Below are 25,759 nucleotides of genomic sequence, written 5' to 3' on the forward strand. Positions count from 1 at the left end.
GGCAACTTATTATCGATAAAGGGCATTCCATGGAGAAAGGTAGTCATTAACAAATGGTGATGGAACAATTAGATATTGATATGCAAAGTAATTATCTCCTATATTTCACATCATACGCAGACATTAATTTAAAATATATCGTAAACCTAAGTTTAAAATGTTAAACTGTAAAACTTATGGTTGAAAAAACAGGAGAAACTCTTTGTGATCTCAGGTTGGCGAAGGTTTTCTAGGTATGACACCAAAGGTACAAACCATAAAAGAACAAACTGATAAATTATGCTTTATCAAAATTAAAAACTTTTGCTCTTCAGAAGCCCTTAAGAGCATGAAAAGATGACCCACAGACCAGGGGAGAATATTTGCAAAGCCTATATGTGTTAAAGGAGTTGTACCAAAATATATAAATAAACCTCAAAGTTCAATAATAAAGAAAATAAATAACTTATTTAAAAACATGCAAAAGATTTAAACATTTCACAAGAAAAGATGTACAGCTAGCAAACAAGTACATTAGAAGATCAAAGACATTAGTAAGAAATGTAAATTAAAAACCATATCGACAGAAAACAAAACAAAACTTATATGTGAGGAGATGTTTTTACACTTGTATATTATATTCACCTAATAATTTCTTAGCTCTCTACTTCACTTTTCCAGTCAGGACACAACTTTGTCAGCTCATTTCCTTACAGCCACTCTTTCTGCATATTTCTTAAGTTGTTCTTATTCTCCTCCCTATGATCTCAATGCAGGAAATATAAAAGGTAATAGAGCCAATATTCCTGTTAGTTTTTATAGAGCTACTACTTGTGAATAAAAAAGTTTGTTGTGTACATTCAAGCAACTTGCCTGCGATTTGATTCTTCACTAGGCTGGTATCTCATGACCTGTACTTGCTACAGGGGCTCACAAGAGTCAACTGAAGAAATGCCTGTGGTTTTCCCAATTTCTATCTAGCTGATCCTACCAAAGTAGTTTGGAAGTAGGAAATAACTGGAATGGATGATTTGACTTTATTAGATGTGTTTTGTTCTAATATAATAACGTACCAAATTATTAATAAAGGCACAGGAAGGATAGATTCTGAACCTTTACAGTTGAGTTGTACTTGATGTTCTTATCTTTTAGTAAAATTGGATTTTTTTTTTTGTTGTTAGTTGCCTTAAAGATGAGGTGTCATGGCTCACCTTGCCGTGGAGTTGGTAGTTAGAGATAGGGCCTGTACAGGCCTGAAGATGTGCCCGTCTCTGCAGATCTAGGGAGGAAACAGCCAAACAGCAGGGGGCATGGAGAACTGACACATGTCTGTCTTCACAACAGGGATAGTTTTTGATTTAACTTCATATTGAGAAATTTGAGAAGCAAAAACGCACTGGCATATACATCATTATTCAGGAGATATGCATTTGTTGAGGCCATCACCAGTTTTAGCATCTGCATAGATACCTGTACGTCAGTATTCTCATCTCAGGGAATCATGCTCATTTCATTCTCTGTTCCCAATATTTTTCCCCACATTACTAGGGAAACTGGTTGTTATACCCCAGAATAAAGAAACCGTAGCTTGCGGTCAGTGCCTCCTTTTAATACCTCATTGTTCCAATCTATGGTATTTCTTCTCACAGGGCATCTTATTATCACTTGCAGCTGATGCTGGCTATGTCTTGGCCCATGCAGACCTTTAGAAACAATTGAACACATTTACTCATCTTCAGTACACTCATATTTGAATCAGTCCCATATATGCTAGCCATGGGGGGCTTTACAGACATTTGTATTTGTTTAATATTTTCCTCAACTTTTGACAGATTCATTTGTTTGTAAGCATCTTGTCAATAAAATTTTATTCAGAATTCTAATGGGTTATCAAGTCATTCAGTGGTCTTAATGGCCATCTTGGTTCAAACTTCTATCCCAATTTATTTTGCATAAGCTACACATAAGAAATTTAGTAATAGAAGAGATTATGGAATCTGGAAAATTCTTGACATAGGAGTTTTGAAGTGAAATCCACTCTGGATTTTCATTAATTTTTTTCTGTATGTAAGAACTATCTTTTTTTTTTTTTTTTTTGAAGTTTTTATTTACTCTGACAGAGAATGAGAGAGTCAGTTGGAGTGGGGCAGAGAGAGAGGGAGAAAGAATCCCAAGCCCAATGTGGGGCTCAAACTCACCATGAATCACAAGATCATGACTTAAGCTGAAATCTAGAGTCAGATACTTAACAAACTGAGCCACCCAGGCTCCCCAAGAACTATCTTATCTGGAAAAAGACCAAGCAATTCCTTCATTTGGGAGCCTATGTGATGATGTAAAGGAGGCCTACTGATTAGCAAGGAGGGCTCTACTTAATGGCAAAGGAGTTTCATATTGACAGTAAATGAAGAGTTGGTTATGCTGCAAAAGATTTGTTGACACTAACATTCAATACTCATAACCAATATATAGTTTTGACTGCTCATTTATTGATGTACAATATGTACACTGGAATACTCATGTCAACTGGCCAGTCAGTGGTTTCTTTCTCCTGAGGGAAAACCTACCTAGGAATTCAAAATCATATCAGAAAGTTGCTTGACAAGCTGAGAATGTAAGGGAAGTTAGTTGATGAAGTGTGACTTCAAGGTAGAATATCTTGATGTATCTGTCTCCACCATTGGGATAGACTTGCTAAGAAGAATAGATGGGAGCCATTTTGTATGCCCTGTATTCTGACAGTGCGAGAGGCACTCCTCCACTTTTTCTAGTCTTCTTTTTGACCACACATTCAGCCATCAGATACCTTGATATCTTGGAGTAGATTATCATTCCTGTTCACTTTTTTTTCTTAATTTACTTATAAATCAGTTAGCATAGAGTGCAACAGTGATTTCAAGAGTAGATTCCTTAATGCCTCATACCATATAGCCCATCCTCCCTCCCAAACCCCATTCTTGTTTACTTTCAGTTGTTCTTCATTGCATTTCTAGACCTTAGCCTTTTTTAAATGTGTTTTTCTAATTCTGAATTTGCAGTTATTTTTTTAAATTTGTTTGTTTAAATTCAAGTTAGTTAACACACAGGGTAGTATTGGTTTATAGGAGTAGAACGCAGTAATTCATCATTTACATATGACACCCAGTGCTCATCCCAACAAGTGCCCTCCTCAGTGCCCATCACCCATGTAACTAATCCCCCTACCTGCCTCCCCTCTAGCACCCTCTCAGTTTGTTCTATGTATTTAAGAGTCTCTTATAGTTTGGCTTTCTCTCTGTTTTTATCTTATTTTTTCTTCTCTTCCCCTATGTTCATCTGTTGTGTTTCTTAAATTCCACACATAAGTGAAATCATAGGATATTTGTCCTTCTCTGCCTGGTTTATTTTACTTACCATAATACAATCTAGTTCCATTCAAATGGCAAGATTTCATTCTTTTTCATTCTTTTTGATTACTGAGTAGTATTCCATTGTGTATTCCATTGTATATACATATATATACAATACATATCATATATACACAATACACATCTAAGAAGTTTCACAGAGGAAACTTCTTTGTTTTTAATGCAGATGTCTATTTTTCTTACCTTTTTAAAAAATTTTTTTAATATTTTATTTATTTCTGAGAGAGAGAGACAGCATGAGCAGGGGAGGGTCAGAGAGAGAGGGAGACACAGAATCTGAAATAGGCTCCAGGCTCTGAGCTAGGTGTCAGCACAGAGCCCAATGCGGGGCTCAAATTCATGCACGGTAGATCATGACCTGAGCCAAAGTCAGACGCTCAACCAACTGAGCCACCCAGGCGCCCCTGTTTCTTATTGTTTTTTATTCCCCACCACAGCCTACCAGATTCTCATAAGCTTTACACATATCCAGAGGTATGCTCAGATGATAAACTGTGGTGGATAAAAAAAAGGCCAAGATGGTGAACAGTTCCAGTATCATTAGCTATTACCCTGTCCTTTTCTCTCATATCGAAGATAGTGCTACTATAACCATAAACTTGAATCCTTTCTAATTCATGCTAAAACCAAAACCTGTAAAACTGCAGCATTTAACTGTTTTTAGGAATGAATGATTTTCAGTACACTTTGCTATTGATCATGGCACTGAAGTCAATTGCTACTGCCTCAAGGTAGTTTCTACAAATATTTAATACCATTCTTTGTTTGGTTGTGGGTTTTGTTTTTTGGGTTGTTTTTTGTTTTTTGGGGTTTTTTTTACTTTTTTTTCCTTTTCAGAGCATAACCTATTCCTTTTTATTAGTTCTGGGAAGATATTGCACTGTAGCCTTTTATGTATTGACAAAAAGCAGGCCTATTTCTTTAATAAAGAAATTTCCTTCAGTGTGAAAATCCAGAATCCTTGTGAGTTATTTTCCATGACTGTACAGGGAGCGAACATCTGGAGTCCCCTGGGTCCCAGTCAAGATAAGTCATCATAACAACACATGTTCTGATTAATATCCCATTTCCCTTTGCCATTTGTCCATGAAAACTCCTGTGACCCATTTATGTAACAAATTTCTGTGTATGTGTTAACATGTGGAGCATCACAATAAGTAAACAGTATGGTTTAGCAAGAAGGGCCATGAAATATTTGTTTTTCAAAACATTTTACATTCTTGGGGTGCCTGGGTGGTTTAGTCGGTTAAGTGTCCGACTTCGGCTCAGGTCATGATCTCACGGTTCATGGGTTCAGGTCCCATGTCGGGCTCTGTGCTGACAGCTAGCTCAGAACCTAGAGCCTATTTCAGATTCTGTGTCTCCCTCTCTCTTTTACCCTCCCCTGCTCACACTGTCTCTCTCTCTCTCTCTCTCTCTCTCTCAGAAATAAATTAAAAACATTAAAAAAATTTAAAAAACATTTTACATTCTTATTTTCTCAAGTAGTATGAAAACCCTGCACTCCAATGTCCCTGTCAAAGGAAAACTACAGAAAGTTAATAAAATGGAGGAGAGAATTGAAATACTATTTTTTAGTTGCCTGTTATTCTCATACATCTGGATAAAACCTCACTAATTAGATTTTAAAGGGTTTTGTTGATTAAACATTTTATTTGAGAGAGAGGGCACGAGTGAACTATGGGCTGAGAGTGAGGGAGAGGGAGAGAATCACATGAGGGGCAGAGAAGGAGAGAGGTGGGGTTCACCCGATACAGGGCTTGAACTCACAAACTGAGATCATGACCTGAGCTGAAGTCCAATGCCTAACTGACTGAGCCACCCAGGTACCCCTTGTTGCTTCAATATTTTGGATGATACGCTTAAGTGTTATTTTCTTATTAATTTTAGAAGCTGTGCTGTAGGTTGACCCAACGAGAGTTATTGTGAGTCCCCAATGCTGAAACTCAAAATAATTGTCTTTTGGATGGATTTTGGTGAAAACTATTAACCAACTCATAATATCTGGGTAGGAAGTAGTCAAATGGGTGGACTTGAAAAATGTACCTGCTCCTTTCCACTACAGACTTATACTCTTGAAAGCATAGAAATATAAAGCCTATTACCTACACATGGTTCTAGCATCAAAGAATCACAGTGAATTCAGAACAGTTAGTTCTTTTGGTTACAGACGTCCATCTCAAGCCGATATATTTTTATATACTTTTAGGCTTAGTGAATTTCTTTGTGCTTTTCAAGGAGGGGTGTATACTGGATATCCTCATGGTGGATTATAAAAGAACAAGTGACATGCTACTACTCTTATACATTTTTGTGCTTTTAAAATTCACATTTGGGGGCACCTGGGAGGCTCAATTGGTTAAGCATCCGACTTTGGCTCAGATTAGGACCTCGCAGTTCATGGGTTGGAACCCCACGTTGAGCTCTGTGCTGACAGCTCAGAGCCTGGAGCCTGTCTTCAGATTCTGTATCTCCCTCTCTCTCTGACCCTCCCTTGCTCATGTTGTCTCTCTCTCTCTCTCTCTCAAAAATAAAATTAAAAAAAACGTTAAAATTCACATTTGTAGTATCAAAACAGCAAGTGAAATATATATGTATATACATATAAGATACATGAAATTGTATAAATATATGTATATACAATATGTATATATTGTGTATATATGCAATATCATCTAAATAATATGATGTAAGATTGGTGGGTTTCAAATAATTAAATTGTGTTGTACTAAAGAAAACTTCTGAAGTCAATTCATGCTTTTTTACATAGCCATTTAGATTCTAGTTTCTTACCAAATAACTACATATGAGAAATGTCAAATGAAAGTTTATTATGTACTCTTTGGTAATGACAAAATTAATCTTTTTAAACAACTTTTCCCTTGGAACTACTGGTATATAAGCTTTCATTGTTTTACTCTATCTTCTAGACATTTCGTTACACTCTTAATGTACCATTGTATTTTTAAAGGAATCCATTTTGACAGAAAGGATTATAATTTCGGAACTGTGGAAAATGTAACCTTTTCCCTTAATACTGATGTTTAGGATTTTAAAATAACTTCTTAGTATCCATGAAATAAATATTTATCTATTTTCCCTCTAGAAAAATTAGATTTTGTCCGATTCTACACAGATTGGAGAAACACAATAACAATGCATTTGTCAAAAGAAACTCTAATAACATTATAAAGAAATTCTTTACAATAACAGCTTCCTTTAAAATAAATATGTGCCAATGCCAGGAGCTAGCAAGTGTCTACATTGTTAATGCCGTTTCTTTTCTAGACACACACATTCTAGGAGAACCATTAAAAAAGCAATATTAACCAAGTATTGAAGCTTCCTCTTTGTATTTATTCTTAACATTCTCCACAGAAGGGCACCACAATCTTCATGTGATGATACCTGCATCATCATAGGAAGTAGCCCTCTACAATACATGCTTTTTTTATCTTATATTCTGGGACCATAGTGAAAACTTGAGAAAGGATATTTGTTTTTCTTTCACTTATTTTGAAACTTATATTCCTTTTCCTAAACTAATAAAATTGAGAAAAACATGAAGAACCGTCATGTTTCAGGTCTAAAATTCTAGCATCACTTAACTTTCTCTGAAGGACTTTCTTGGTCTCTGTAGTCAGTCTCTGGCTTCTTCTTGGCTTCAAAAAAGCAGATTCAAAAAACTGCTCAGAAACAAAACTCTTGTGTGCAGACAACTCTACCGTCACCTGCACCGAAGAGAGGGGCTCCTGATGCCTGATGTTTACTTACCCCTTAAGAGTGGGCCAGGCTCTGTAGCATTTGGAGAGTTGAATGTTTTCATTGTTTTCTTAGGTGTTAAAGTACTAAGTTCTTAATACAGAGGGTAACAGCAGTAAAATACCTTGGGAAGTGTGGGACAGAAGAGAGCGAGTTATTCACAAAATTTAAGTTTGGAAAGAAAGACCATGCTGTTTAAAGGGGGAGAGAAGGTAGAAAAGTTAGAGAATAAAAGTTTAATACCATCAATGTTCTCAATTTACAGCATGGATGCCATGGATCAAAAGGAAAGAAAAAAATGGTAGAGCTAAGGAACTACCCTCTTTTGTACTTATTCTGTGTATTTGGATCAAATGAGTAAATTTTTACAGATCATCATGTAGGCATAGCAAGGTTTCAGGAAGTTATATTCCTATACATTTATTTACTCACTCACTCTTGTCTGTCTGTTCATTCATCCATCCATATATCCATCTGTCTTAGCAGGGCTGTAGCATTAGTATTATATGCAGTGAAATTAACTTAGAACAATCATACTATAATCATTTCACTTATCATTTGGGGCAAGGAGAAAACAGGCAATATAGACTTTGGGATATTTAGTGATAACCATTTAAACTAGCACTTATGACCTAAAACAGTGAAATCTGTACCTGGATAAAGTCTAACAGCTGTATCTAAAACAATGTTTGTTTTTAGCATTTCTTTATTATTAAAAAACCAAACCGAACCAGGACCCACTTATAAGCCTCACAGAAATTCTACTAAACATTTAAAATTGATTAAATTTTGCCACACTTGTTATTTCTGTTGCTTACTGTATCATTTTGTCATTTTTGTAGAAAGTTGATTCCATAGGGAGGCAGCTACGGTAGTTTCTGGCACCTGAAAATGTGGTTTGAATCCCAACTCTCTTCTCAGCCAAGTCAGCTTATTTCATTAAGCTTGGATGATAGTTGAATCAGGCTGTAAAAAATCAAACCCACGAAAAATGAAAAAAGAAAAGTGTTTACAGTTGTTTTTCAAGCCTGGTGCCAGATTTGTGTGAGGGCTGCCTCATAGATGATCTAGGAGTAAACATTATGACAGATAAACATATTTTTAGAGTCAAATCATGTTAAATTGAAATGTAAGCCTCTTCTTAAAACAATTATCTTTAAACCAAATGGTTTCATACAGCATCTCCACTTACCTGGAGGAGGAGGAGCGTGGGAAGGGTGGAATAAAGAAGACCACACTGTTTTAAATTTCCATCTCCTTTTTCTTCAAATGAAATTGCTGAAACACTCTTTGTTATTCATTTCTGTAGAGTAAATATGTTTCTGTGAATTCATACAGCATGTCTTCAGGATTCAGAGCCTCCATGGCTATCCTTTTGTGAGACATAAGAACTCTTTGGTTAAGGGGTAGGTAGATGGATGGCACTTACTTAGATATTTTCTTGAATTATCCCAATTTCAGTGTATCAGTCATAAAAAGTGGGTGAGTTCAACTGCTCTTTGTGGCCTCCAAAAAGCCAACATAGATTGATATCCATGGAATTCAAAGACCCCTTAACAAAAAATAATCCTTTATCTCAGTTACATACAGAGTGGAGACTTACATTTTGTCTTCAGGACTTTATTTTCATACTCTGCAGTCTTACCCAAGTTTAGCTTAGAATACTTATCCAATTTTAGTTTACATTGAAAACAAAGACACAAAACCAAACCACAACAAAGCAAATATAAGGCACTCAAATTTTAGGAGAGTAAGTGTGGAGTGAGTAAGGAGCAAGCCTGATTTCCAGATCGTGCCAAAGCTGACCACATAGTAGATGCCCCTTCTCTGGGAGACTAGTCTCCATTAGTGGGTCAGTTTCTTCAAAGAAAATATTTTTTAAAATATGAAAAAATGTTTATCTATTATTTTGAGAGGGAGAGAGCAGGGGAGGAGTAGGGAGAGAGGGAAACAGAGAATCCCAAGCAGGCTGTGCACTGTCAGCCCAGAGCCTGAAGTGGAGCTCAGTCTTATGAACTGTGCCAAAATCAAGAGTCAGACGATTAACTGAGTGAGCCACTCAGGCACCCCAGGAAATATACATTTTTGACATATCATACTTTGCTATTGAATAAAATATAAAATAAATGGATTTATTATTTTAGTTTTTATTTCATGCTGTGCAAGTCCAGGTTTCCCAAAAAGGTGGAGAATCTTACTCATCGTTATGCTTCTGTATATGTTCCATCTACCTGATACTTCTTTAATTCACTTTCAATTAAAAAATAATAATTTGTTGGGGTGAATGGGTGGCTCAGTCAGTTAAGTGTCCAATTCTTGATTTCCGCTCACGTCATGATCTCACAATTCATGAGTTTGAGCTTCACATTGGGCTCTGCATTGATAGTGCAGAGACTGCTTGGGATTCTCTCTATCTCTGCCCCTCCCCCTCCTCTGCTCATGCTCTCTCTCAAAATAAATTAAATAAATAAATAAATAATTGGTTGAACATGTGCTATATGTCAGGCATTGTACTATATGCAAAAAGAGTTATGAAGACAAATGATGTTTTCTCTGCCATCAAGGAGTCTATAGTCTGGATAGCAAATCTTGCAGATAGCTATGATATGAAGCACCTTATAGTAAGTACCCTAAATGATTCATAAACAGAAGCTACTTTAGAGATAGCATGTGTTTGGGAAGGTTATGACAGTCATTCAGGTCACAGACCCAGGTACAGAGCATATGTCTCTTTTTCTTCTACTGTTGGCTGTCGTTAATGAACACAGGTGCAGCTTAAACCCACATTTCCTGTATTTACTCCTTCCCTCCATTCCTTGACGGAAGACTGTGCACGGAAGGATGGAGATCTACAGGCAGCCACATCTCATCTCATTCATAAGCAATGACTAGAAAAGGAGAAAGGTCTTTTTTCAAAGGCCTGTATGTTCCCTTTAGACCCTAGATGGACTTCTTTCCATCTCTGAGAGCTCAGCAGACTGGACCTCTGGCCATTGCTAACCCAGGCTGCATGAAATAAGATGTGCATCACTTCCCTGTTGGCCACCTGAGGCTCACTGGGTATAACAGGGGTCCTACTCCCCAGCTGTCTGTCCCTAGCATTCTTTCAACCAACTGATCATTCATTCATTAAAAAGTCAGACTCAAACTTATATCATCATAGTAAAATTTGGTTTTATATTTAAGGACCTGGGTATGGTTAGTGCTGTGATGCCTGGCTAAAAGGAGTCTCCTTACATATGACCCCAAACTGATAATGGCAGGGCCAGAGCACTAAGGAGGGGTCCTGTCTCGCAACTTCCACACAGAACGAATGGTGCACAGATGATTAGAATCAAGGGGAAATTTCTAGTCCTTATTTCAACTTTTTTTTCACCCCTTTCCCTCGTTGGCAGGTTACAGCGAGGCAACTGGCAACTTCCCTCACTGACAGTGCTAATATCAGAGTAAACTGATTGATCAGAAGTTTTTCTCTTTTCTGTTATTTCTCCCAAGTGAGTGAAGGTGCTAGTAGAAGATAAGCATACATGGGACCAGAATGAAGAAAGAGGGACCACAGGAGTGTTAGGTCAACGGCACCTGGAAAATGGAGAGTTGATAGTAATTACAATAGATCAGAGAGGGCTCTCCTGTTTCTCAACTAGTTTGCTGTCTAATTTCAACTAAGTTTTATTTAGAATAGTATCTTTGTCTTTAAAGTGGAATAGGAAGTGTTCCTTATCCACTAATGACTCCTAACATTTCTGTAGGTGATGGTGTTATCCATAAAGTCTAAGCCACTGTAACTCTTCTCCCACTTGGGAGTCCTGCACAGGAGGAAACCCTGTGCAACTATAAGGCAAGGTGGCTTGCAGACCATCCAACACTTATGGGAAGCAATAACATAATGGTTTTCATTTGTCTGCTTGCTTTTTAGAAATTCTGTTCAAGCTCAGTGATGCTGCATGGAGTAGAGTATGCCAAATGAAACAAACAAACAAACAAACAAAAAACCCAGCATTGTCTGTTTCCATTAATTTAGTCCTGTTTCTGTCTTCTTCCTCCACCACCTCACTGTGGGTCCAGTAGAGAAGTCAGGTGATTTGCCCATCTGCACAATGATTTCAGTTGGGACACATCATGTTTTGAATCTTTGCTGGGAAGCTTCTGAGGATGGGGCAAAAGTTCTGAGAAGGGAACATTGCTTTTGGTATGGAAATGACTGGGATTCCATGAATCTGATTCCTTTCAATCCCACTGACCCCTGAAGCATATTGGCCATAGGAGGCAATCTCTGTCATCTTGGCCACAAAATAAGGTATCTTAGATCCATATTGAGGGAACCAAATGTTTGGTAGCCAAGTTTAAAGTAACTATTAAGATTTTGAGTGTAACCAGTGTTTAAAATTCTCCGTTGAGAGTTTCTCTTTGTGAACAGAACAAACTGTGCTACAAAGGAGGCAGCAATGACTAGTATGGAAATGTTTAATGGATCAGTCTCCTTTTTTGTTGTTGTTGTTGTTGTCCCTTAGATTTTCTTCTCCTCAGACCCGGAGGGTGGAGAAGGGGGTGGGGGGAAAGGCAGCATTGACACTTTTCTTTTTCTTTTTCTTTTTTTCAGATTCAGAAGAGTAAAACACACCTCACATACAATAAAAGAGGCTGCCAGTGGCTTGCGTCATTTTAGCTGAGCTTCTTCATTCTCCTTCTCTTCCTTCACAAAGACCCATATCTGGGGAAGGTGTACAACTTTCAGAAACAAGTCCCCCACACTTGGCCTTGCCTCATGCCGTCTTCCAAGAGATGGCTCTCTGGGAGCTGGTTTGAGGTCTAAGAACTCTGGGGAAATCCTCCCCCAGGCAAATCCAACCACTTGAGATTTTTGCACAAACAGAAACAAAACATGAAGGGACTTCCTCAGAATTCTTTGTAATGCCCTGGCTTTCAAGGCACCTGTCTGGCCTGATGAGGATGGACATCCTGGATATGCCGAGGGAGGCCTGAAAAAGTCACATGCACAGTAATCGCCATTTTATTACTGTCGATGCTGTTACTTTAAATTGTTATTTTTGTACTGGCTGCTGATGGTGGAGACAGCGGTGCTGGCCCTCCGTCACAGCTAAGATGATGATTCCCATCTCTGGTTGTTCCTTTCCTGAGTCAGGAACATTCTTTTTCTCCAGTTTTCTTTCATACTTAAAAATTGTTTTTATGCTTGTCTTTCCATTTATATATGAAATTCTTTTTTTTTTTAAAGAGATTATACTATAGGACTCTTTATTTGTAAGTGCTTTATTTATCTGTGCATTCATTAATATAAACCCGAATGTTTCAGCTAATGACCATACTGTTTAGGTTGGGAACACATTGCTTTCATTGGGTAGCATCCATAACTAAGTGGTTATTGAAGTTTTTACCACTGGCTGGTCCTCTTCTTTTGCATATTTATGGTTTCACTTGATCACTCTTCTTCTATTCAGGGAAGTGCTAAGGGAATTAGTATCAGGGAAATATGTCAGATAATTCTTCTCATTTTAGTGAGTCTTTAAAAATATCACATAAGAGATCATTAAATTTAGCACAAATCAAAAGTAAGAATCATGGGTTATAGCATAGTAGAAGAATAAAGATACACCTCCTGAATCCAAGTCAGAAATGGAATCCAGTGGAGTATGAGTGTAATGTTATGGATCTAAATGGCTTGATTTGGATAAAACCGATTCTTAAAAGACAGTTACGGTTCACAAAGGAATCTTTGAGTCCTTCCCAAGAGGAAACCCCATGAACATACTGGTGATAGAGTGGAGTTAGTAATAGGAAGGGAAAGAGCTAGATGGTAGGCTTAGGTGTATTCCCCATTGCAGGTTTAATTTCTACATTAAAAACACCAAAATGTTTTTAAAATATCTTAGACAAAATGTTGCTATTTCTCCAGACGGAAAGGATGTAGTCTATAGGGCCCCTTACCTCTCTGAAATATTACCCGACAGAAAGATCTGAGCAGAATGCACCATTGTGTACTGACATTTAAACAGAGTTCTTCAGTCAGCTTTTACATTTTGCATTGTAAGAACACATATTTTTTGTAGCACCCTCTGCTTTCCTAATAGTGACCATAGTAAATGATGTGGTCACAGATTCAAAGCAGAGGCCTAATAAGTCAAGTAAATGAGTAAATCAAGCCATACAATGTTATTGCAATCAATGGCAATTGATACTAGCAAGGCAGTAAAGACAGTCGGGACTGTGAGGATATGGAGCCATTTGTAAGATGAGGTGTGTGCTGTCGAAAGGGGGTAATTATTAGTCAGCTACAGGATTAGTGCTGTGTAGGAATGGGGATTCTAGATATTTAGGATTTTATATAAACCCTCTCCAAATGTTTAAATATTGGCAGTGAGTTCAGAAATTTCCAAAGACTATATGAGTCCAAAAAAGCATGCCTGCCACCTGCATTCAATCCATAGGACGTCAGTTTGCAAACTATGCTCTTTGAGGGGGTATGGTTTTGTATAGGAATGAAATACAACCAATGCATGTCTGATTTTTCATCTTGGAGCCTGAACATTTTACCTCATTTCTATTCTGCATTTTTGTATGTAGAGCTTTGCAGCCAGTCAAAATAGAAAGCTTACAATTTCCTTTTTATACTCTTAACAAGTAAGACTAAACAATATCTGAGGAAGAAACAGGAATATAGCCATTTTTTTCTAGCGCTTATAAAGACAGAAATGTTTTTCACTTGCTTTAAGTCATTAATTAGCTGAAAAAGGATGGGAAGAGAATTGCTTTCAGTAAAGAACTCTGCTTGGAATTCTCAGTGTGGAAAAACAAAGCTCCATGTAACTAATTTTTTTAATTCTTAAAAAGTATTTTGAAGGGATATTGAGTAACAATGCAAAACTATCCTTTAAAAAATATATAACCCTGTGTATTATTGTGGTATAAATTGATACTGGAGTCGATAAAACATTGATAAAACAAGTCAGTATTGACTGGAAGAACAATATTTCCAAAGCTCTAGCTCATTCTCTGTGATGTTTTTGTTCTCTTGAAACAGCTTCCAAAAGGGCAGACACATGGGATATACATTCTTCCATTGCATGGAGTACGACATCTTACTCAGTGTTACGCTGTCACTTAGAACGCAAGGGCTTACACACCTGAATTAAGAATTAACCAATATGTGGAGAAAGCAGTAGGGAGGGACATTTCCACCATTGACAAAACATAATTTCTATATATCCCTGGGTGGAACACTTTCCAATGTAGGTGATCCTTAGAGTTTGGGTCCCCATGTCACCAAATGGTCCACATCCAGGTTTTGATAATGTGGTATGTTTTGGTGGCATAATGATCCATCCTTAGGGAGATATTTATTCCATCTTGTATTCATGCCAACCTTTCTTAGGTTATGAGCCCTAATAACTTATGGAAGCAGGCAAGTGACTCATTTCTAACCCATTAAATCCAAATGGATTTTCTTCCGTTGTCCATTTCATTCTTGGAGCTCTTAAAAACTATTGAAAACATGTGACAAGATTCCATTAAGGACCTAATATACTTAAACAGTAAAATAGTGTCTAAACACCTGAGAGCTAAAGAACAATGGAATGTATTTCATTTGCTGAATTAAAGCCATTGTATTATATTTTCCACCTAGAACCACGCCTTTAGTAAATTTGCAAAGTGAAAGTAAAGAGCCACATCATTACAGGATGTAAGACGAATGTAGACAAAAAATGGAGACCAATTTTGTAATCCATATTTTGGGAGTAAGAATACTGGTCTTTTAGTATCACTTCTGTCATGGATCACTTTTCTTTAGATGATAGGTAGATAGATAGATAGATAGATAGATGAATGATAGGTAGGTAGGTAGATAGATAGATAGATAGATAGATAGATAGATAGATAGATAGAATATATATTTTCTTCTATTCTTAGTCATTGAGCAGAGACTTACATGTTAGAAATGATTTCATAGTGTTCCCCATAGAGTATGGGGGAAAACAAAAGGAAAAAAAGCACTAAATCTTTTTCTCATAATGAGATAGAGAAGATTCTGATATTACAGCCTATGTATGCAGTATTATGTCCCAAATAAAGGGCATTTAAAGAATCCAGGCAATGTTTTTGTTTTGTTTTCCAATTGGAAACTTTGTTCCGATTCTGAGATTCCCACATATCCCAACAAGAGTTGCAGCAGCTGGTCCCCAAAGGGCCCATCACACAGTCAGCATTTAAGAAGCGCACACACAACTGCCAGCTGCATTCCACTATCCACCTATGCATGCAAACAAGTTCAGATTTACCTGAAAATGTATTCCGCATCTCCTATAAGTGATAAGCATATCACTAAAGGCTTAATTTCTAAGTATATGCAAACATAACCTAGTGACACAAATAGCTTATCATAAGGGGTAGGAAATTGCGGGTAGTTTGGGGGAAAATTGTCAGAGCCAAGTTTGTGAAAAAATAAAAAACTAAAAACTTCTCTATGGGGCTAGGATTTAAGAAACATAAAAAAACAGGAATTCTCTGAAATTGTTCTCTTAAAAGGGATGATGACACCAATCTATATGAAATACCAGTGGATTCATATCTATAATCCAAGTTGAAATATCTAAAATCCAAAATGTACTCTGTGGTAGCAAATAGGAGATTCTGTATGTTCAGGGTGGGGAATCTTTGCCCAGTTTTGCTCTGCTGATATTCTGGTTGGCACAGCACCGAACCATAGCAAAATTGGACACTAAAGAGCATAATGTTGCTGTAATGATGTTATATTGGATCTTATGTGTGAATAAATGGAAAGTAATACTTGTGATTCATCAACAGTGCTCCATCATTAAAGGCCTCATTATCACTTAGAAAATGAACTTAATGAAGAAAATGTAATGAACAGCACAATATTTCTATGAAACATCCCTCTGAGAATCAGGGACACATTACCTGCCAAGACCAGATTTCAGTTGTTAAAGATTTCCTCTTGTCAAGACTCTGAGCATCGAGATGACACTAGAATTAGAAGGGTAATAGAGCCGCCTAGGACCTTTGACAGAGTTAAGTTAATTTGGCTTCAGAGAGATTAGAAAAATGGGAAGTAGTCCTCTGGATATTCTCATTTGTAAATCCCCTAGACATTTGTAAAAGACTAGGTCCTTCTCCAGGAAAGTCCGCAGTAATCAAGAATTGTTTCATTGAAAGAACATCTTGTTTTTACATTAAACAAGGTGGGTATACGTGGAAGACCTGGACTGGAAAATTTATAAACGTCAATTTAAACATTCTTAGTTTCTGGTTATTTTAACAAATCCCCACAACCACCTCACCCATTTCCCATGGAAATATTGCAGGTGTATTTAAGATGAATTTACATTTATTATGGTTTCTGATCTGAAGTGGAAGTGGATCAATACTGGCAAAGGCTGGCTTCACTAAATGAACTTAGTTCCAGGCCACATTGTTATCCACTGAGCCAGAAGAAGCAGGGGGTGGTATGTGGTCCCTTTCAACTCACTCAGGGCACAGTTACTCAACCTCCCTTGGGAGGTAAATGCTCTCTGGAGCAGGCCGTTCAGTACCATCATGGCGGCCCTCATCTTTGGTCAGCTTCAGCCATGATCCCTGAACTTCATGCATGTATCTTCGTAGGAGCTGGCTTCTGAACCTCCAGAAGCATTTCTTTGTCAGGTTATGGTGCAGGATAATTCACTTACAATAAAACTCATTAAAACCCAGTAGCTATGGACTGACTTTTAAATAGATTGCCCTGAGGCTCAGTGTTGTATAGTCTTTGCTTCTCTGTCATGATCTATCTTGGGATATGTGTTTGTATACTAGTGTCCTTGTCTTTGAATGGCTATATGTGCGATGGTACCGAGATATAGTCACGCACTGATATACTTAGATATATATAGTAAAAATATACAGCCATAAGTATTGTCCTGTAACTGATTCTAGAGATAGAACTGTAGAATATACATTTTCTTTTTTTCTTGCTTTGATGATATTTTTATACAATTTTATATGCTGTACAAAGTTTTTAAAAATATTTGCTATTTTCATTTGTAGAGCTCAGTTAGGTTTTTATCAGCTCCGGTGCCCACTGTACAGCCAGATTCCTCCCCCTACCTAATTTAAGAGTCTTCTCCCTTTTTCATACATTTCTTTTACCTTTCCCTTCTTTTCATCTCTCATTTTTCTACCTTTCATAAATTCCTTCTTTTGCCTCTGTCCAGGCGATCCATTCTGCTTGTAGTTTCATTTTAGCCACAAGGAAACACAAAATAATGGGGGCGGAAACCATCTTGTTCCAGTATAATGAATATGAGGAAATGTTGGGTGCCAAGGGTGGGGTAGGTAGGTGGGGAGTAGGGAACAGACTAGGGGAAGGAAGCAGGGTAAAGGGAATTCTCATGGGAGACCAGTTACCCATAGCAAGGGGAGGCACTTTGAGGCTAATGTGATGCTGTTATCTTCCCTCAGTGTAGAGTATGCTTTGCTCTCACAGGGTTTTTCTCCTTAGGATGCCATGCCCTTACCGTGGGTTTGTAGACTCTCTCCTGATATGGGCACTGGCCATAGTGAATGCATGACTCAGCTCACCTCCTCAGCCTTAGATTTTGCTGCTGTTCAGCTGGATTTGTGGGAGATGTCTAGATTAATACCAACAATGTCTAACAAGACTCAAAAGAGGGAGGCAAGCAGAACCAAAACCCCAAACTTCCATCCAAATCGTGCCAAATAAGTAGCTGTTTGGAGGGTTGAGGAAGAGATCTCTGGCTGTGTTCTGAGAATGCTCTTTCAAAAAGGAAGATGGTAACATGGACTTGTCTTTATTTTGTGGCAATGAGAGAACGTACTTCTGTGATGTAAAAAATGTTTCTAACAGATAAAATGCAAGTTGCGGTTTGCGTATTTTGTTCCCTAAAGAAGAGTATTTTGTTCCCTACGATGCTGGTTTGTACTAAAACAAACTATTCAAACGCCATAGCATCACATCTCCAAATGCAAAACTAATTCATAAAGATTCATATAAAACAGAAATGCTAAACTGCTCTCAATGAATTAAAGATGTGTTTATTGTAAATCTTTATTTCATAGATGAGGCCTACAGTCTGTCAATGTATAATTTCCCCCATCATCTAGTAGTGAATAAGTACTTGTATGTTCTTCCGATTACCAAATAAAAGCAATGAGTTCATCTCTCAGTTGGAATTTCAAAAATGAAATGCTGTTTTTTCTTTCTTTTGATTTTTGTTGTTGTCTGTGTTCTGTCCCAGATATGGGGCTGTCCAAACTCACTCAGTCATCTGTCTCTTTTGTATTCCTCCAAACAGCACATAACACCCAGGTACCAAGTGCCTTTGCCTGCACATTGGGAGATATACACAGTGCATCACATCTCATAACCTTTTTCGAGGAGTGAGGTGCATGGGTTATCAGAATCTCCTCAGGGCACAAGAAATGTCAGCATTCATTGAATTAAGCTGGCTTCCATATGTTCAGTTTTCTTCCAGGTACGATGGCATGTTTTTACAATCCCACGATGCCAGTTTTCAGATTCCATACTTGTTTTTTCCTTCCTTTTCTCTGGAAAAGCTTACCTGGCACGATTTTCTTTTTCTCCAGCAGTGAACATCAGGAGTCTGACTAGGGAATAGTCATCACCCCTGTTTGTGGGCATACTAGTGGTTTACATACAGGGTGACACTGAGCCTGCCTCCTTCAAACCAGCCACTAAGAGGGACTTCCCTGGGGGCGAGGATATTACACAGACACCACCCTCTTATCTGGGCCACCTCCATGTGTTGTTCCTGCATAGTGACTCCACTGGGTTATTACTTTAACAAAGGAGGTTGTGATGTTCATCCAAAGTGGCTCTTTGCTGTGCATTGAAACACATTCAAAAAAATTTTTTTCTGAAAGTAAGAGCAGAATTTACTCATTTAAAAAATATAGAAAACTATAATGAAATTAAATTCACTTGTAATGCCCTATCCTACAATTATTCACTGTCACACTTTTCCTCATTTCCTTCTGGTTTTTGCTATGTGGTTTACCCAATTGAGGCCATAGAGTGTAGTATATTTACTTTTGTATTATGGCTTGTTCAAGTAACATTGGATTATCAGCGTTGTCCCATTAAAAAAAAAAACCCTCTTAATTAATATAATTTCAGTAGCAACATTATATTTCATTTCATGGCTTAGCACAGTTTACCTAACCAACTCTGCTGTTGGACAATTAAGTTACATGTTTTTATTTTATTTTTATTTTTTGAAATTGTAAATAACATAACAAAGGAGTTCTTTGTACCTAGGCTTTATCACATTTTTTAATATCTGCATTGGATGAATTTCTAGATGCATAGTTGCTGGGTCAAGGGCTATGAACATTTGTTTGACTCGCCATTTGCAGGCCCGATTCCAAGGCATATTCAAATATTAAAACAGCCATATTTAAATAGCATACAGTGTTGCGTATCTGAGTAGCTCTTGTGTTTTTGGTCACTGTTCTTTGTGATGAACAGAGATCAAGTTACAGAGCAAGCATTGTACTGATGGTGGTTGGTTGTGGGAGAAAAATAAATGTTATTAAACTGTGACTATGCAGCTCTAATTTATGCTATTGGAAAACAACTCTTTGGGAGGTACGGGTGGGTTTGAAGCAATGCAGACTTCTTCAGTGAGGCCACAGCCCTGAGCAGAATGTGGACTTCTCTTGATGGGAAGAGGCAAAAGTGGCTATCTATTCTGAGGCCTCGGGCAACGGTTTATTGCCGTCTGCCGAACCTCGAACCTCAGGTGAAACACAGAGAAGGTGTCAGTGGATGTGCTTAGCAAAAGAGATCAGAGGTTGTGCATATCACAAAGGCAGACATTGTATTAAATGCTAAAAGAAAGGGATTGAGAATGCCCTGTAGGCTGATAGGCGTTTTTCCTACTTCCGTCTTTCAGCACCCACCCCTGCCCATGGGATCCATCTGCTTGTGTTGTAACAACATTGCTGTTGTTGCATCCGCTACTACTAATGATAACGCTTGATCTCAAGAGCTCTTAAAACACCCTTTCCAGCAGGCATGGCCATGCTCACCCTATTTTGCAGGAGGGGAATGTTTAACATCAAACTGTGTATCACTGGGGTTTACTGCTAACCTCTCGTCCTGAGCCTTAGGTGTGTGTATCTGCCCCAAGGTTGGCTGTCACTTTCATCAGTGTCTTCTTCTCCAGACTCTTGATGAATTGGATTCATTGCCCTTTAGCTGAACCAATGAAGGACATTAATTTGAAATATCTGAAAGCTATTCGTTTGTCAAAAGATCCTTCCAGTCACACAAGCTGCAGTGATGACATTTCTGCCCCGAGCTGACTGACTGGGTTGTTTACTCTTTGAACATTCACATGCCGTGGGTCAAGGACGATGTAATCTGTGACCTTAAAATGCTTATCTTCCAAAGATGACATATTAGCTACTTTACACACACACAAGCACACACCCCTTTCTTTTGAATATAAACAAAAATAAACACGGTATTGCACTGCCCCAGTTTGCTAAGCACTTCACATGTGTACTGTTACTTGATCCCCACAATTCTCTCTCAAAATCGATGTTTTTAAATTTTTAGATGAGGAACATAAGGCTTGGCGATGTCAGCCCTGATGTGGATGTTTATTCATGTTTTCATTTTTACCCGCTTCATTTATAAAATATCTTGGAATTCTCAAATCAGAAATTTAATCAACTTGTTTTTTAAGACTTAAGGAAAGCAAAATAAAACCAGAGGCAAAAAGTAGCTAGAGTAGATGGAGCAAACCAGGACAAATGTCAGTATGCGGTCATGCAGGCTGACTAGGCCTCCCCAGTTCCCAGCATTATATCATAAATTGGACCTGAGTTTCCTGGAAACCTAAATAAAAATGAAAAGAAACCATTTACAAGATTCCCATCATTCATGAGGATAAAGCACACCAGTTGTTCATAAGAAAGAACGCTTCGCCTGATGGCTGAGAGGAATATCTTCTATAGGAACGCACTGTGTGTTCTCATTCCTGGCTGCAGAGTGGGCTTAGCGGGGAACTTGAAACATGCCCATGCCTGGGCTCCACCCCAGACGATTCAACAGCATTTCTGGAGGAAGTGCCTGAGTATTAGCATAGTTTCTTTACAACTCCCCAGGTGATCCTAATGTGTAGTCAGGATGGAAAAGCTCTGACAGAGTGAATTCTGAGTCACTCGCAGAGCAGCATTCCCAAGTAGATTTCTACGATAAATCCTAGAGAGCGTTAGTTATATGGGTCCCAAGGTGTTGTGCTGGCATGAAACAGTAGGGCACAATTTGGAAGCTGGTCCAGACCTAGGTCTTCCAGCTCCATTTCTGGTGTTTTCTCTGGGAATTGGAGCAAAGGAGGGGTGGAGTTTTAGAAAATGAAACTTACGTAAGTTGAGTGTTATTCCCACCAACCGAACTGTGAGGAAAGTGATAGGTAATTTGGTGGCTGTGGAATGGAAAATGATTTCAGGAACACAATCCCAGTTAACAGGGAGCCAGTGGGAGGTTGACTCAGAACCTAACCATCCGCAATGGTCCATGATGGACTGGAGAAATCACAAAACAGTTTGTGTTTCCACCTGATACCTGTTTGTGACTTATGATTAGGAGAGATGTGGATGATTTCTCCCTTTTCCTAGTATATTGGGCATTTCATCCAGCACACGGGAAAAATAACTTCATGTCTAGAGGGCTTGCAGTTCTACTTTTCCACTGACCCAGGGCTCCCAGAGGTCCCCATCTCACTCATTATCTGCAAAGAACATACCAAGGGGATGAAAAGTTGTCTCAAGGAAAAGCCATAAAACTGCAGGGTTTAAAAAAAATCACAGTAAGTGGTTTTTTTTTTTTTTAGTTTCACCAAGATTTGTATGAAATTACATAATACTAGTGAATGTTTCTACAAGTATAACACTGAAGGCTTATCATTCAGCGCCTTGCAGGTTTTCAAGGGCTCACACAGGCAACATTATGTTTGATCTGACAAGTTCACAAGAGTATCCACGGAAAGCAGAGAGCCATGTTTTCCAGTAGTGAGACAAGAGCAAGGAAGTTTCTATCACACAAAGTTTTCCAAGGCTTCATGATGATCAGAATCACCTGGGGCAGTTGTGAAACTTCCAGGCCCTTCTGGAAATACTGGCTCACCTTGGTTGGGCCTGAAACTCGGGTTCTGTTTTTCCTTTTTGTTAAAATCACAGTTTCGGTTTTTGTTTTCCTTAGGCAAATTTAGTATGACCGCACTTGAAGGGAGCCTGGATAATGAATGGGTTGATCAAAAAACAAGAGGCACGGGGAAAAGTTTCTCTAGGTTTGAACTCTGAAGGATCTTGGGTTAAATATTGCCTCACTCAGTGGCTTTGTGCAAATGATTTAAACTCCTTTTGTCTCCGAATTCCATAAAATGGGAATTATCATCAGAGAGTTAGTAGCAGAAAAGATAACTAATGTACATTTAATTATTTATAGCTAATATGGTGCCTAGAACACAGTAAACCGCTTGATGTGCAAACAGTGACTATTACAAATGACCAAGCGGTCAAATTGTGAGTTGCCACTCTGAATAAAAAGTCTGAACCCAGCCTCCATCCTAAAGCAATGGTTCTCAATTGAGGGCAGTTTTGCTCCTAGGGAACATTTGTCATTGTTGGGAGGACATTTTTGATGATCATCACGGTCAGGTGCTATTGACACCTAGTGGTAGAGGCCAGGGATGCTGCTAAACATCATACTTTCCACAGGACAGCCACTCCTACAGCCCGGGGGGTTGCGCTGCTTTTGTGAACCCTATCATAGAGGGACAGTGAGACAAGTAAGGTGTTTTGTGAGTGGAGGGATAGATGCTTTGACTCATTGGCATCTTGGTGTAGATGCAGATTCAGTGGGACACAGAGGCATTTCTGGTGGATCAGAAGCGGCTTTGGACCAGAAGGTTAGAGGCATGGATTAGCATCCCAGTAGCATCCCTGATCAGGGCTGATTTGCCACACACAGGCCCACCAGCCTTTGCATAGGATGCAGTGGTGCTGTGCAATGAGGCAGCCCTGGCCCTGACCCAGAGTATCACTTTGGGCCAGTCTTTTCACCTCGGGGTGTCTCAGACACCTCATGCTACTGATGGTCATTAGACTCACCTGGGCAACTTGTTGACCTGCAAACTTCTAGCTCCAGTCCCTGGGCATGTCACTTTAGTAGGCTCAAGAAAGGGCCCTCGATGCCATATTTATAAAAATTACCTCAGGGAATTCTAAATCACCGTTCGGGTGATTAGAATAGCCAGGGTCGGGCCCTCTGAGTTCCCTGCCAACTCTGATATTCAGGGCATCTAGGAGACCTGACCAACGGGGACATAAAGTTCTGCCAGATGCATGTTCTTTCACCTCTTGCAGATTAACAGTTTCTGTGGTATTTGGATTCATTTTGTGTTTTCTATTTTGACTGTTGCTCCTCCTCCTACTATTGATACTCTTACCCCCACCACTGCCAGTAATAATAACAATTAACAATAACACAGAATGTCAAGGGTAGTACCTTGTGAAACTGGGGTGCCTGGGTGGCTCAGTCGGTTAAGCATCAGACCTGCTCAGGTCATGATTGCACAGTTCACGGGTTTGAGCCCCGCATCGGGCTCTGTGCTGACAGCACGGAGCCTGGAGCCCATGTATGTGTGTGTGTGTCTCTCTGCCCCTCCCGTGCCCCTGCTCACACACATTCTCTCTCTCTCTCAAAAATAAACATTAAGAAAATTTAAAAAAAATACTAAAGTGAAACTAGTTTCAGACACCATTCCAAGTTTATTTCTCCACATCTCACCTTCAATTCCCGGGTGGGGAAGTTATCTGCTCACTTGTGGCCCCAAATTCCTGCTTCCTCTGCTGAGAAGTCAACTGTGTTGACTCAGACAGCAATTTCTCAATGAACACAACCTCTGTACACACCAGGCCTCTGTATGTAAAGTAAACTTCACAAAAAGCTGGACTAGGTTCAGGGACTTGTAACAGAAATAACAGTGAATCATGTATATCTTCTGTTTAACAATTCTCTCGCACATCTGCCAGCCCAGACTCCAGGCATCTGCCATGTTGCTGGGTTCCGACGTCCAGGCCTCTTTTGTCCCACTCTGGATGACAAAATAAAGAGAGAAATGAATGAGTGAATAAATTTGTATATACAATATATGTGAGTGTATATATCTATGCGTGTCTGTGTGCATATGTATATATATAATAAAATGTATATATACATGTGTGTGTATATACTCATACACACACATACTTATTTATGCATTTATGTAAATGCTCTTTTGCACAACAACTCAGCCCTCCCTTTGTTTTCTCTCTCCTTCCTGATCCTCACCCTGGGGTCTCCCTTGTCATTCCCTCGTGGCCCATGAAACAGTTCATATGAACAAAGATAGATAATCCCTTTCCCAGTGGGAGGTTTTTTGTTGTTGGTTCATTTCTTTATTTTGAGAGAGAGAGAGAGAGAGAGCACGCGAGCAGGGGAGGGAGGAGGGGAGGGGCAGAGAGAGAGGGAGAGAGAGATTTCTAAGCAAGCTCTGCACTCTCAGCTCAGGCCCAATGTGGAGCTCAAACCCACGACCTATGAGATCATGACCTGAGTTGAAATCAAGAGTCTGATGCTTAACTGACTGAGCTACCCAGACGCCCCTATCCTCATGGAAGTTTTGATGCCAGCTATGGGGAGCTCACGGACCCCACTAGGACCCCACTAGCCGAGCATTAGTATGGTCTCCTGCGCACGTGCACACCCACCGTAGTCCCTTTCATACTCTCCAGAACACTTTGACATCACTGTTATTTCCTTCATTTTGCAGATGAAGACCTGAGCTGCAGAAAGACCAAGTTAATTGCTTGAGGTTCAATAGCCTATAAAGTCTCTGGGGACAAACTCCTGATTCCTTGATTCTAAATCTAGAACTTTCCCTTCTACAGCAGGAGTTCTCCAACCTGGATGCACATAAAATCATCTGGGGGGCTTAAAAATACTGATGCCAGAGTTCCACTCTAGTACAGTGAAAATAGAATCTCTGGGGGTGGCGCTCAGGCAGCTGTATTTTTAGAAAACTTCCCTGGTGGTTCCAAAGTGCAACCTGTCAACCAGGAGAATAAGAACCATCACACGCTCAGAGGTAAAGGCTAAGCTCCTGGCTCATCCGGACCATGGAATACATGCTGTTCCCACAACCTCACCCAACCTTCTCCTAAACGTTGTTTTCAGATCCAGATGTTTGGATTATTTGATAATGTTTCAGATGAGCATTTACCTGTCTGACAAGTCTGTCCACAATCCTACTTCTCCTTACCGTTTTTTTCTCCTCTTCCCAGGCACCAAGAAGCGCTCCCATGGCTCACCAGCCCCAAGCACTAGCTCTGCAAGTCGCCTTACCTTGCCAGGTGAGTAGATGGCACTGCACTGTAACCTTAGCAATCACAGGGAACAGAAAAGACTGGTTTCTCAGGAGTTGATTTTGATGGTCGGCAAACTGGGAATCTGGCCCCTTGTCTATCTAGCCTACCTCACATTATCAGAGAGCTTTGCCTCTGTCATCAAC

At 39.1% G+C, this 25,759-nt stretch overlaps 1 protein-coding gene across 2 annotated transcripts in view; it reads left to right on the top strand.

Moving 5' to 3' along the window:
- The window catches only part of PDE1C (phosphodiesterase 1C), a 519,825-nt gene that overhangs the window by 476,378 nt on the left and 17,688 nt on the right, over positions 1-25,759 (top strand). For both annotated transcript variants that reach the window (XM_039251155.1, XM_039251156.1), the window contains one exon: positions 25,533-25,601. In XM_039251155.1, coding sequence (XP_039107086.1) covers positions 25,533-25,601 — 69 coding nt within the window. The remainder of the gene's footprint in view (positions 1-25,532; positions 25,602-25,759) is intronic.

This window comes from Hyaena hyaena, unplaced genomic scaffold, assembly GCF_003009895.1.
Source record: "Hyaena hyaena isolate Hyena2069 unplaced genomic scaffold, ASM300989v1 scaffold_387, whole genome shotgun sequence".
NCBI classification, from domain to species: domain Eukaryota; kingdom Metazoa; phylum Chordata; class Mammalia; order Carnivora; family Hyaenidae; genus Hyaena; species Hyaena hyaena.